This window comes from Neophocaena asiaeorientalis, unplaced genomic scaffold (genome assembly GCF_003031525.2).
Source record: "Neophocaena asiaeorientalis asiaeorientalis breed wild unplaced genomic scaffold, Neophocaena_asiaeorientalis_V1.1 scaffold129, whole genome shotgun sequence".
NCBI classification, from domain to species: domain Eukaryota; kingdom Metazoa; phylum Chordata; class Mammalia; order Artiodactyla; family Phocoenidae; genus Neophocaena; species Neophocaena asiaeorientalis.
In genome coordinates, this window is record NW_020172446.1 from 4,099,534 (window position 1) to 4,112,063 (window position 12,530).

General features: G+C 57.5%; 1 protein-coding gene across 8 annotated transcripts in view; it reads right to left on the bottom strand.

Moving 5' to 3' along the window:
* MYO18A (myosin XVIIIA) overlaps nt 1–12,530 on the bottom strand; it is an 84,645-nt gene that overhangs the window by 5,893 nt on the left and 66,222 nt on the right. For 6 of the 8 annotated variants that reach the window (XM_024734644.1, XM_024734624.1, XM_024734617.1 and 3 more), the window contains 8 exons: nt 12,302–12,415; nt 10,822–10,938; nt 10,549–10,632; nt 9,967–10,104; nt 7,692–7,877; nt 7,168–7,307; nt 6,345–6,389; nt 2,836–2,958 (listed from right to left, as the gene is read on the bottom strand). In XM_024734644.1, the coding sequence (XP_024590412.1) occupies nt 2,836–2,958; nt 6,345–6,389; nt 7,168–7,307; nt 7,692–7,877; nt 9,967–10,104; nt 10,549–10,632; nt 10,822–10,938; nt 12,302–12,415 (947 nt within the window). The remainder of the gene's footprint in view (nt 1–2,835; nt 2,959–6,344; nt 6,390–7,167; nt 7,308–7,691; nt 7,878–9,966; nt 10,105–10,548; nt 10,633–10,821; nt 10,939–12,301; nt 12,416–12,530) is intronic. The other 2 variants (XM_024734652.1, XM_024734634.1) reach the window with 1 other exon arrangement.

A 12,530-nucleotide genomic window follows, 5' to 3' on the forward strand; every position in this document is an offset into this window, starting at 1 on the left:
AGGCCCAGGGTTAGGACTTGATAAGTGGGAGCTGTGACGGACATCACCAGCGAGTTCAGCTGACTGGGCTCAGGGCTCAGAATGACTAGTCAGCTCAGCTGGCCCGCGCTCTCTGAGGTAGCCAGGAGGCTCTCCGAGGCCAGGCCTGCCCGCGAGGAATGCAGGAAGGGGCCTGGGTGGTGGCGGGTGGGACGGGAGCACGTTAGTTCACACCAAGCGGCACACACCATGCTCTGCACTCCACGCCAGGTGCCACCTACTGCACTAGTCGCTCTCGGGGCGGTACAGGTACCGCATCATCAGGCTGTCCACCTCTTTCTTGCGCTTCTTCTCCTCCTTCCGAGACTGTCGGCGCGCCTGCCCAGCCTCCTTGTCCTCTGCAGCCGGGCCCTTCTTCACGCTCGAGCGGCTGTGGCCTGAGACAGTGGAGTCACTGGATGTCGCTGAGGAGGACTCAGACTCCGTCTCTGTTCTCTTCCTTCTCGATTTGGACTTCTTCTTGCTTTTTCGAGAGCTCCCCTTCTTCCGCCGCCTGTGCTCCGAGGAATCTTCGGAGCTGGAGCTGGAGCTGCTCGTTCTCTTGCTCCGGCTCTTCCGGCTGCTGCGGGACCGAGAGACGTCCGCAGCAGAGGCTGAGCGGCGGATACTGGTGGCTCGTGCCGGGGGGCCCAGTTGGGCGCTCCGGGTACTTTGGATGCTCTTCCGGTCATCCTCCTCAGAGTCAGGCTCCAGGCTGCTCCGGTGGAATGGGACGGGCTTGTAGCTCAAGACCTCGTGGATGGCAGCCTCCAGGTCTGGGTCTAGGTAGGAGTGACGGCTGATGGGGCGGACACTGGAGTCGAGAGACTCATCCGTGGTGGAGGCGGAGATGCGGGGCTGGGGTGGCACCGACAGACTGCGGGCCAGGGATGGGTAGCTATACTGTGAGCGGGCCTCACTCAAGGCCACACTGGCTCCATCGTCCCAATCATCCAGGCAGCTCCGGCCCAGGGACAGGTGGGAATCGGGGCTCTCCCGGCTGAGGGCTGAGGCCCGGCCCAAGGAAGGGCTGAGGGTCCTTGACAGGCTGTCGAGCCTCGAGGTGCTGCGGCGGGAACTGGGGGAGCCCGACAGCGAGAAGCTCATGGAGGAGCAGGCCCCATCCTCGCCGGAGCCACGCTGTGTGGCCGAGGAGGCCCGGCTGACGGCCGCAGAAATGGCCGAGGCCCGGTCAAAGTCTGAGCCCCACGGCTTCTCCAGCCCCCGGCTAGAGCAGCCCCTGACCCCGGAGAAGACGGAGCCACATTCCTCAGGCTCCTCGGACTTCCTGCCCAGGCCCGGCTCCTCCCTGGGGCCCCCGCGGGCCTTCCGGGGGGGCCTCTCGGGGGAGGCTGGCCGCTCGCTCAGGGTGGTGAAAAGCGAATCCTCATCCCCAGTGCCCCCGATGGAGTCCTTCAGGGTGAGCCGCTTCCGATAGCTCAGGGAGCTCAGCACGGAGGCCGGCCTCTCCTCCACCCCCTTGCCCTCCTTCCCCAGGGTGTTGAGGGCCGCTCTGCTGTGCGGGGGTGAGGCCAGGGAGGAGAGAACCGGGAGTGGATTAGCAGCAGCAGAGAGAGAATGAGAGAGAGAAACAAGCATTAAACATAGAGAATAAAGACACCGGGGGAGGGAGAAGGGAGGAGAACTTGGCAGCAGCCCTGGCAAAGTGGCCGTGAGAGCGTCAGAGGAAATGAAGCAAAATAATTTGCGTCAGTGAAAATAGCTTCATGGAGAATGTCATGTAAATTAGACTATTGTTCTGTTTCATCACTTTTTCCCCTCGAAAACGTTTAGTTCAATTTATTTCATTGTCAACTACCTGGAGCCTGGTGCTGCGCCGTGGTGAATGGCAGTGGGGCGGGGAAGGTGGCATTATCTCCAATAACAAAATGTTGTTTGGCCGAGTAAATTAAACCAATTAGAGGGGGCCGCTGGGTGCTTGCGGTGAGGGGCTGGACTTGGGAAGGGGCCTCGGGGGGAGCTGGAGGAGGAGAGGGATTCCTTTTTCTACCCAGCTCACCCAGCGCTCTCTGGGAGGAGGTGGAAAGGTGAGCCCTGGGGGATCAGGATGGCTCTGAGTTGGGAGGGCGGAGTCAGCAGGGAAGTGGCCACGGGAGGGGTGGGAGCAGAGGACCCTGGCTGGCCTGTAGGTGAGGGATGGGAATTGGAGACCTGGATTTCAGGGGTAGCTAGCTGCCTGTGTGATCAGAAGACTGTGACTGGGCTGGAAAATAGGGGAGCAAGTTCCCCCAGTGGATGGGTGTTAGCAGAAAGCATGGTGGAGGGCGAGTGAAGAGACCAGAAGAAGAAGAGAGTGGGCAGAGAAAGACAGAAATGTGTCTGTAGCTGTGACAGGGAAGTCAGGGGAATTGGGGCCTTTTATGCTGCTATTCCTACTAAGACCTCAGAGGTCCACAGCCAGCCCGGACTGGCCTTGTCCAGGGTGTGGGATCCAGAGTCCCCCTGTGCCCCATTTCAGTCTTGATTCCAAGGGCCCAAACCATCAGGTAGTTCGTTCAACATCTGTTGAATGAATAAGTGGGGATGAAGTTAAACCTACACCAAACCAAAGCCCTGAAGCCCGGTAGGAAAACATTACCTCGGAAAATTAAGGGTGCTGCAGACCCTGACTAAGAAGAAACCAGGCCTCCTGTGCTCATCCCATGTGCCAGGGGCAGGCCTGGGCCCCTCACGCACATACCAGGCAAGGGAGAGACGCAGGTGGCGTGAGGCCCACCCTCTTTGGGATCAAGGCGCTGCTCATCCATCCCAGGGGCACGAGGTGGCCTTTCCTCCCACCTAAGGCCACACGCTCACCTAGAACTCTTCAAGCTGCCATCATCGGAAGCCGCCTTGGAAGGCCCCTTGTTCTTGGACAACCATGACTTGACCCCGTCGACCCGGTCCTCCAGCTCTGAGTCCACATCTGAGTCCCCCTCGCTGTGGGATGAGGAGCAGAAAGGTAGGCAAGGCTGGGAAGAGGTGATCACCTGGTGGCCCAGGAGGCAGCACCGAAGTGGCACAGCAAGTTTGTCTTGGGTGGGGGTGGGATGCAGGGCAGCATGCGCGTCAGTGAGTCAGAGAGAACAAGAGAAGTCAGATGGAGGAGCGCACCATCCACAAGGACCCTGCCCCGCTCAGCAGGCCGCACTGTGTGACAGCCACCGAGGAGACCCTGAGGAGCACAGAGGCACCTCCACCCCACTTTCTGTGACAGGCTACTGTGCAGCCAACCAATCCAGTGAGAACGACAGGGAGACCGTCCCTTCATCAATTACAGCTAAATGGCTTCTGGTTAAAAAGAGGAGTCCTGGGCCCTTCAGCTCCTCCCTGAGGCCTATTCTGCTGTTCTTGTCTGCCTGTTCCCAAAAATGTGGCTACAGCTGCTGCCACTTTCCATGCCTTTGCTGCAAGAGCTGGGCTGCTGGTGATGGACCAGAGAATAGAAGGGCTTCATCATGACTTCGAGTGAGCTTGAACCCGGAGTCTCCTGAGCTGATGCACTGCCAACTTGGGCACTATAGGCCATATCGCAGACCCATCCTGCGACTCCCCTTGGCCCTTAAGAAACAGAAAGGACAAGGCAGGGACCGCAGCATTTCCCGAGGGCTTCGTAAGAGATTCAAGCTGCACCTCGAGATCCAGTGGGGCCCAGAAATCCCAGACAAGGGCTCTGTCCCTCCCAGTCTCCTCTTCCACCCTCAGGAAGCCTCCAGCTCTTGCTCCCCCAGGGCTTTTTTCTGGCCAAGCTGGCCTGAGCCCTCTCGACTTGCAAGAAAGCCCAAAGGAGTCAAATTCTGATGCTGGAATCACGGTGACCTCCTTACACAGCAGCAGGGGCTTGGAGATATAGCTTCTGAGTGAGACTGCTTCTAGAATTCTGCAAGATGTCTGCTCACCACGTTCCCTGCTATGGATATGCTAGGATTGCTCCTTGATATAAATTTCCTTTCATCTGTGTCAACAGGAGCAGCCCCATTCCTGATTTATGTTCTTGAATAAATAGCCATACAGGTGTGCACGTGCGTGCGGGTGTGTATGCACACACACACACACACACACACACACACACACACACACACACACACACACACACACACACACACACACACACACACAGAAGAAGCCACCAGACTCTGTTCTGGGGATGAGCCAGCATGACTCGTGGGGAGGGGAATAAAGAAGCCTATTTTATGGGCTTCCGTCAAATACAGAATTATAACAAAGACCAGGCTGGCTGATGCCCCGGTTAAACGGGAGTTTAGCAGACAGCCCTGAAACGGCTAACGCAAGCCCTGTGCCTGTTCGAGCCTGGCAGATTTACTATGGTGCCCGGGCCCTGTGGAACGCCAATACCACCTGACTTACACACCCGTGCAAAAAACCTCCTTCAGAGCCTGTAATTTATCACCGCCGTTCGTAACCATACTGACTGTCATTAGAAAGGAGGTGCTGTATGCATTGCAAAATCTATGTCTACATGTTAAAAGCGTTTCTGTATAAATCTCCCTTAATACTGTGCTGTTTACTGCTTTCATTAGGGTTATGGCAACAACAACTGTATCTCTAAGTAAATCGAAACATTATTTTTCTGGCTGCCTTAGCACACTCGCTCAATAACTTGGAGCAGGGGCCCAGAGCTGCTGAGGAAAAGACCCCCTCTGCCGTCAGCAGGAACCTGGCTAGGACTGCAGGCCCTGTGTGCCTGCACGAGTGCACACTGGTGTGTGTGTGTGCAGTGGTTTAGAATATGATCTGAAATGCGCATTTTATCAGTCCTCGAAGCTCCTCCAGCCCAAGGATGGCAGGGCTAGAACACACAGGGGACAGACGGTCATGGGCCCAGAATATGAATTTGCCTCCTGACATTCAGAGCAGCGAATGGGGTGAGAAGCTGGCCTGCCTGCCCTTGCCTTCCCTTTAGTTTCAAGCCTATAGAGGATGTTTGGATTCTTTTCCTTAAATAATCAGGCCCGTAAACAAACTCCAGGGGCAGGCAGGCTCGGGGGGCAGTTGAAATTTTAAATGGTCGGAATTAAACCTTGTGTCAAATACAATTTATGTCCAGGCTCATGTGCTATTAGTTAACTGGGAGCTGAATCCCGGGGGAACAAGCAAACGGAGAAAGAACGGCAGGGGATATTAACTGCGTGTGACAACCGGGCTCCCGTGGCCCTCTGTCACTGTTACACACTATTACATTTATCATTAGCTCTCACGGAGTCCTTTGCGCTGCCGCCAGCCCATCCTGGCCAGGGGAGGAGGCCTGCCAGGCAAGAGAGAGTGGGGGAGGAAACCCAAAGCGGCGCTAGAACAACCACCTCCAAAGACCAGCCCTGTCAGACCTGAAGGAGGATCACCCTGATCTGCCTGAGGGCCCGCACATCTGCCCCAGTTGCCCAGCTCCCACCCAGAAAGAAGGAAACGGACAGGGGGTGGATTTACTGGGCTTCTGGCCACCTGACTGACAGCAGCACAAATGCCTGGGGCCTCCTTCTGCCCAAGGTGCCTGCAGAGAGTAAAGTAAACACATCTGGCTGTGTTCCCTTCCCCTGCCTGGATGCTTTCTCCCAACAAGTAACTGTTAGATGCCCCTCACCTTCTACCCTTGTCTGCCAAAAGAAGGTGGCGGACCTTTCAAAATGAAACATACCCACTTCTTTCAGGCAGCTCAGGCTCCAAAGGAGCCCAAGGAAGGGGAGAAATCCAGCCCAAACAGACTTTTCCCCAGAGAAAGAGGCCGGGAAGTGGCTACACTTGGTTTCTGATGGGGCAGAGGCTGAGGCTCACAAAGGCAGGCTGTGGGTACCACCCAATGAGGCCGAGCTCTCCTTTCTTTTTTTTTTTGCACTACGCGGGACTCTCACTGTTGTGGCCTCTCCCGCTGCGGAGCACAGGCTCCGGACGCGCAGGCTCAGCGGCCATGGCTCACGGGCCCAGCCGCTCCACGGCATGTGGGATCTTCCCGGACCGGGGCACAGACCCGTGTCCCCTGCATCGGCAGGCGGACTCCCAACCACTGCGCCACCAGGGAAGCCCATGAGCTCTCCTTTCTGACAGAGCCCCCATCCTGCCGACCAAGGATGTGGAGGCCAGTGAGCCTTCCAGGTGGAGCGCACCCTTGTTGCCTGCGCTCTACAGGGCGCGGCCTGCCCCCTTGCCTCCCTTGGGACAGAGTGAGCCGTGTTAGCATGAGGGACTAGCTCAGAGGAGGAGAGGAGGCTGTGTGTCCACATGCGACATGCAGCAGGGCGGGAGCCCAGGGTTAGGGGGAGGTTAGACACCACGCGAGGAGAGGCAGAGAGCGCGTGCGCTCCAGTCCTCACGGTTTATTCTTTCTTTTCTGATACTTTGTCACCATGTCCTGCAAACTGGAAACAGAAAGAAAATGGTGGGCAAGGGGGCCGGAAGAACACAGAAAAGTCAACCAAGGTGGACCTCTCAGCCGAGGACCCCTCCTTCCTCAGCAAGACAAGGCTCTGGCCGGCTGAGACCAGGAGGTGGGACAGTGCTGTCCTCAGAGGGCGGTCCAGGCTGCCTGGGGCATCATTCCCCTACCCTAAAGGAGCAGGCTCCCCGGGCATCCCAGGAGCAGGATGGGGCCTCGGCCTTCAGGTGGGATGGGGGCAAGTCTGGGGGGGTCTGCTCAGGGCAGCCTTGGGAGCTTCTCCAGGGTCTGACCCCACCCCCACTGCCAGTCTGCCTGCCTCGAGACTTCCTCCTCGGCCTAAGACTACAAATCTCTCTGCTAAACCATTCCCTGGGTGGGTCTTATGTGAGAAAAGCTCTGGCACGGTAACAAGGCACCAGGGCCCTTAAATCTCTGCTCTCCCCAGAGTGGGGCAGGTGCCATCAGAAATGCAGCTAAACGGGGGAATAACTCATCTTGAATGGGCAGAGCTGGAGAGCCAGGTCCCTGGGAGGCCTGGGGAGAAGGACAGGGAGGAAGTAGGGGGGTGTCTCACCCGGGCAGCAGCTGTCCAGCCCTCAGCTGCTGCAGGACAGGGTCCATGCTGGGGTCTGGCAGTGAGGGCAATGGTGGGCTAGAGGCTCAGTGGTGGGGAGACCCAGATTGCAGCTGTTCTACCTGGTCTGGAGGCAGTCAAGAGGGCCTCCAAGCCGGCCACGGTTGCCATAGAGGCCCCTCACCTGTTGATGAGGTCCTCGTTCTCATCACTCTCCATCTCGTCCTCAATGGCGGCCTGCAGGTCCCCGATGCGCTTGAACGCCAGTTTCAGATCAGCCTGTAGGCTCTGGTTAGCAGCTTCCAGACTCTCCAGATCCATCTCCTAGGAGGGAGAGGGGGCAGTCCAGTCCACAGGAGGGCAGTCTCTCACCCAGCTGCCCCAGAAAAGGCCGGCTTCCAGTCTCCCTGGGCCAGGCAGCAGCTACGTGGGTGCCGCTGAGAACCTGCAGAGCTTTCTCTGCTCTGCTGTTGCTGGGCTGTTGAGGCCTGGCCTTGCCTGACGGAGACTCCGTACCACCCTTGGCCCCTGGCCTGCCCTGAGGCTTTGTGGACTGTGTTCTTGACATGTTCTCTTCCCTCTAATTCTGGTTTAGAATTAAACCATGCTTTCTTTGCAGCCCACCTCCACAAGCCCACGGGTGAGGTGTGTGCTTAGCAGCTTCTCAGAGGGCCGCCAGCCTCAGGCCTCGTGGGTAGGGGGCATTACCAGTTCATGCTTCTTGCGGCTCGCCTCGGCCTCCTTTCTGGCAAGCTCGCCCATCTCCTCCTTGGTGTCCCGGAGCTGCCGCTGTAGCCGCTTGTTCTGCTCCTTCTCCCGGTTCTCAGCCGCCGTGCGCTGATCCCGTTCCTCGGTCAGCTTCTCCATGTTCTCCTTGAGCCGGCCGGCCAGGCTCTGGACAGGGAGGTGGGAAGAGGGACCCATCAGCCAGGCAGAGAGCGGGGTGTGGCAGAGCTCCAGACTCAGGAGACCCGGGTCCAGCTCCGGCTGCCCCGCTCACTGGCTAGGTGGGCAAGCAACGAAAGCCCTCGGAGGTGACTTCCTTTGTCCTTCTGTGAAAAAGGGAGAATAACACCTATTCCCCAGGGGTCTTTTAAGGCCCGAATAAAGTAATGCATGTGAAGGGACTCTGGAAGACGAAAAGTGCTATTATCATCATTATCACCACCTAGGTTGGAGGAGAGCTCTAGCTAGAGTCTGGGCCTGTCCACACTGATGCCAGGTGTGGTGCCTCCACGGGCAGCAGGGTTTCCCTCAGAGACCCTAAACCCAGAAGCTCCAAAGGCTAGGGCATGTGCTCGGAAGTAAACGGCAGAATTCTGGATGAGGAGGAGACTGAGCAGTCATCACGTGCCAAACACAAAGCCATTCCTCTAAGCCTGATGAATCTCTTTCCCCCGAAACGTGAACACATTTTCCCCTTCTACGCCATAGGACGCTGAGCAAAAAAAGCCCTGGAGATTGGGGCAGAGCGTGAGGGAAGAACGCTGCTTCTGGTCCTAATCCTTGGTTCTACCACTGACTGGCCGTGGGGTCGCCACTCTCAGCCCCCAGCCTCTATGTCTCTAAAATAAGGCTACATGTCTAAGGGCTGTATGTGTTTAACATTCTGTGCATCTAAACCACGGTACTGCCTTTCTGAGCAGAAGGGAAAATGAGAGAGTTGAGGAAAGGGACTGGGGCCCACGAGAAAAGGAGGCAAGTGCAGCAGGTCTGTCCTATTTTACATCCACCAGACCAGTGGCCTCCTCTGCCCCTTGATAGCTTTGGGGCCTTAGGCAACCTACTTAACCCTTCCTGTGTGTAAAACGTGGATCAAAATATTACCAAGGCAGAACGTGGACTATTACTAGGTCTCCTTCACTCTCTCTAGCTCGCCGGAGGACTGTGACTCTGTCCTGGGAGGTCCAGCCATATTTTCTTTGAAGGTCAAGGGTGCTAATGCCCTCCGAGGCCCACTGCCAGCTCCATAGTCACCTATTTCCATCCCCACCTTCCTTCCTGCTCCACCGACTCAGGGGTGAGTGGGGAGGTGGCAGGGATGTTCCTCAGCACCCACACCATGAACATACTTCTCATGAAGCCCTGTCAGTGCTCAGACAGATGTCTACATGCTTGGGATGGAGAAGGAGAACTTAAAATAGGGTGAGAGGGGTGTAAACCCGGAGATATCATTCTGCTGGCCTCTTTCTTCCTACCTGCTCTGCTGGAGAGGGAGGGGCTGGAGCACGCTGGCTTCAGGAGGGTGGAACCGAAAGGACTAAATGTGGAGGTTGGAGATTACAGTTGGGGAGAAGGAGGGGTGGAAAGGGAAGATGGAGGTGAACAGAAAAAGGAGAAGGGTCGAAGGGAAGAGGGTGAAAAGTAGAGGGAGACGACAAATGGGATGGGGAGAAAGGAAGAAATAGGTCAGGGTAAGAAAGGGAATGAGATTGGGGAGAAAATAAACAGAGGGAGAAGGAAAAATGGGGCCAAAATGGAGGAAAATGAAGAGGGAAGGAGAAAAGGCAGAGAATGCAAGCATGGGAAGAACTGAGGAAAAAAGGGAATAAAAAGTGGGAGGGAGAGAAAGAGCGAGCGAGTGAGATGAGAGGACAGACTCCAGCCCTTGCAGAAGTGGCGCCGTCCGCTGCATATTTATGACCCTGCCGGAGAGCGAGTGAGGGGACCGGCGGCGGGGGTGGGGGGGAGTCCATGGTGGAGGAAAACATGAAGACAAAAAGCTAAGCTGCTCTGGTCCCTTGGCAGAAAGCAAGCACAGGGTCAGAATGTAAAGCGGGCAGGCTCCGCGGTGCCCAGAGAGCAGGCCTGGTGAGCGGGGGAGAAGGCACCCGCCCCGTCAGCTGGCCTGGCAGCTTGGCAGAGGCCTCCGTGGAGCAGAGTGGCTGCGGGCCTGCCGGGCCCTGCTGAGCATGCGTGGCTCCAGCCGCTGGGGCCGCTCAACCCTGCTTGCTGAGGACTGGCCGGGGAAGTGTGCACCCACCTCCAGCCGCTTCACTTGGGTCCTTTCGAACTCCAGGCGTGTCTCCAGCTCCCGGATCTTAGCTTCCTGCCTGCTCACCAGGGACCTGTCCACCATGGACTGCTCCAGGAACTCCACTTGGCTCTGGAGGGCTTGTAGCTGTGGGGTTGGGGGGGAGGGGCAGGAAGGGAAGAAAGAACTGAGCCTGGAAAGGGAAGGGGCAGGTTCTCTCTCTCCCCACCCCCCTGCAAGATCACCATGGTGACTAGAAGGCTGAGGGAGGGAGGGAGGGATGCACAGGGAGGTGGAAGGATGGGGCCCCGAGCCAGGGGCATTCCCCACCCGGCCCTGCGCGAGCACAGATTTTGCCCTTTGGAGAGAAAAGAGAAAGCTAAGGACCAGAGAGGGCATAGAAATGTGAAATGAGGCAGCCGAAGCCGAAACGTCTGCTATGGCGACACGGCTCCAAGCCTCGGCCTCTGCACTTGCTGACGCTGACTGATGGCAGAGAGAAGCACGTGCTTGCCTGTGAGCTTGGGAGTTGGTCCCCACACACAGTGACCCTGGCACCCTCTCTCTGCCAAGGGAGACCCTGGTCCCCACCTTCTCCTGTAGCTCTTGCTTCTCTTTGTTGGCTTCTTCTAGCTGAGCTTGGAGATCATTCATCTGAGCCAGATCCCGGGAGGCCTGGGAAAGGAGAGGGTGCTGAAGCAGGATCCCCCATGAGCACCAAATCCATCCCACCCCACCCCTCACTGAGGCCAGGGCACACAGGCACCATGACCCCCCCGAAGAAGAGGCTGTGCCAGGGACCTAGAGGAGGACCAGGGGATGGTGCTTCTGCAGGGCGCGGTGGGGCACTCCTGGGCAGGGTACCTGAGCCACGGCGGCCTTGTGCTTCTTCATCAGCTCGTTCATGTCCTCCTGATCCTCCTCCAGCCGGCTCTGCATCTCATTCTTCTCACGCTGAAGGCGGCTCAGCTGCTCCTCCAGCTGGACAGAGGTGAAGACAGATCAGAGAGCATCAGGCCTGGCCTGCCTGATGGCCCTTGGTGGAAAGACTGAACCTCCCTAGGCCGCCTCCAGTGGGACGGGGTGATGATAGGGCCAGGTCCACCCGCTGGAGGAGGTTCCAGGACCAATGATGCTCGGGGAACTGCCTGTCCTGCTGTGGGCCAGGGAGCTGAGGGAAAAGGGCTGTCTCTGCAGCTCAGGCAGACCCTGGGCTAAATGACAGCTGCTTTCTGACAGCTCTTTGGAGGCTAATGAGAAGGCAGAAAAGGTCTGTCCAGAACCAAGGACCCATCGTCCTAGCACTAGTGTTCAGGCCCTAACCTGTGCGCACTCTGCCCCCTTCAGGCCCCAAGGAAGGACCCCTCAAATCTGTGAAACTCTCCTGGCATGTTTCTCCTGGGACTGCCTGCTCCCTGGCCATCCAGCGCCCACAGCCAAGTCCACTCCTGGCAGGGGGAGGAGAAGAGACAGCCAACAGCAGCTTCAGGAAATGAATGAATCTATTAGCCTGTAATTCCAAACCAAAATGACTGCATTGGCTCCTTCTCTGCCCCATCCATCTTGTTACCGGGACGTGGGGAGCTGCGGAAGACTCCGCCAAGAAATTTATTAACTCGCATTTAAATAAAATGGTAATTTTATAACAGCCCTTTTTAACACAATTAAGGAATTTGAATTACTCACCTGAAAACTGCTGAGGAGCATAAATGTCACGGGGATAAATCAAGCCCAGGAGATTGGCATCTCTCAGCAGCCAGGTGACTAGCTGGGGGGCCAGGGAGCCCAGAGCCAAGCCCAGCCTCCTCCCCTGCCCCATTCCCTGCCTGAGGAGGTACCGATGGCCGTATCCCAGTAATGAGTTTTCGGCCAATGGATGGGCCGTGGGAGAGGTGGGGAATTAAAAGCAAGGCATTAAATAAGCGCTCTAATTAGCTGTCGCTTGGGCTTGTCAGTGGGCTGGCCAGGGGCAGGGGAGGGAAACGGAGCCATCCCATCTTCTTATCGGTGCTTCTGCTAATCTCTAGGTACCTGTTTACATCCCTCAGCCACATTTGCTGCCTTTATTTATGGTGTCGGGGCCTGTGGCCAAGCGCCCACAGACAGGTGGTTAAACAGGGAGATGGGCCCTTGCTGGCTCCCTCTTCCACCTCATCCCCTCCCAGGCCTCTGCTCTGAGTGGGGAGAGGCAGAGGAGGGGAGGCCCGCTCTCGCCGCAGAAAGCCCTGGCGTGAAGGGACCGGGCTGGGGAATGAGCCCTGTTTGGGGTAAAAGCAGCCACTGTCACAGCTCCATTCTCCCTCAGCTCCTCCCGAATCTGGCCCGGCACACCCCGCATCCTCACCGCCGTCTTGGCTTTGGCGATGTCGTCAATCTGCAGGTGCAGGTCTTCGATCTCCACCTCCATTGCTTTGCGCGCTTTCACGGCTGCTGCACAGGTGAACTCTGACTCCTCCAGCTGGACAGAGAGCCACCCCCGCCCCAGGGAGAGACGTCAGCCATTCCCTGGGGGCAGGAGGGCTGTGCAGGAGGCTCGCAGGGGAGAGAGAACCCAGGAGCTCTCCTTCTCCCCT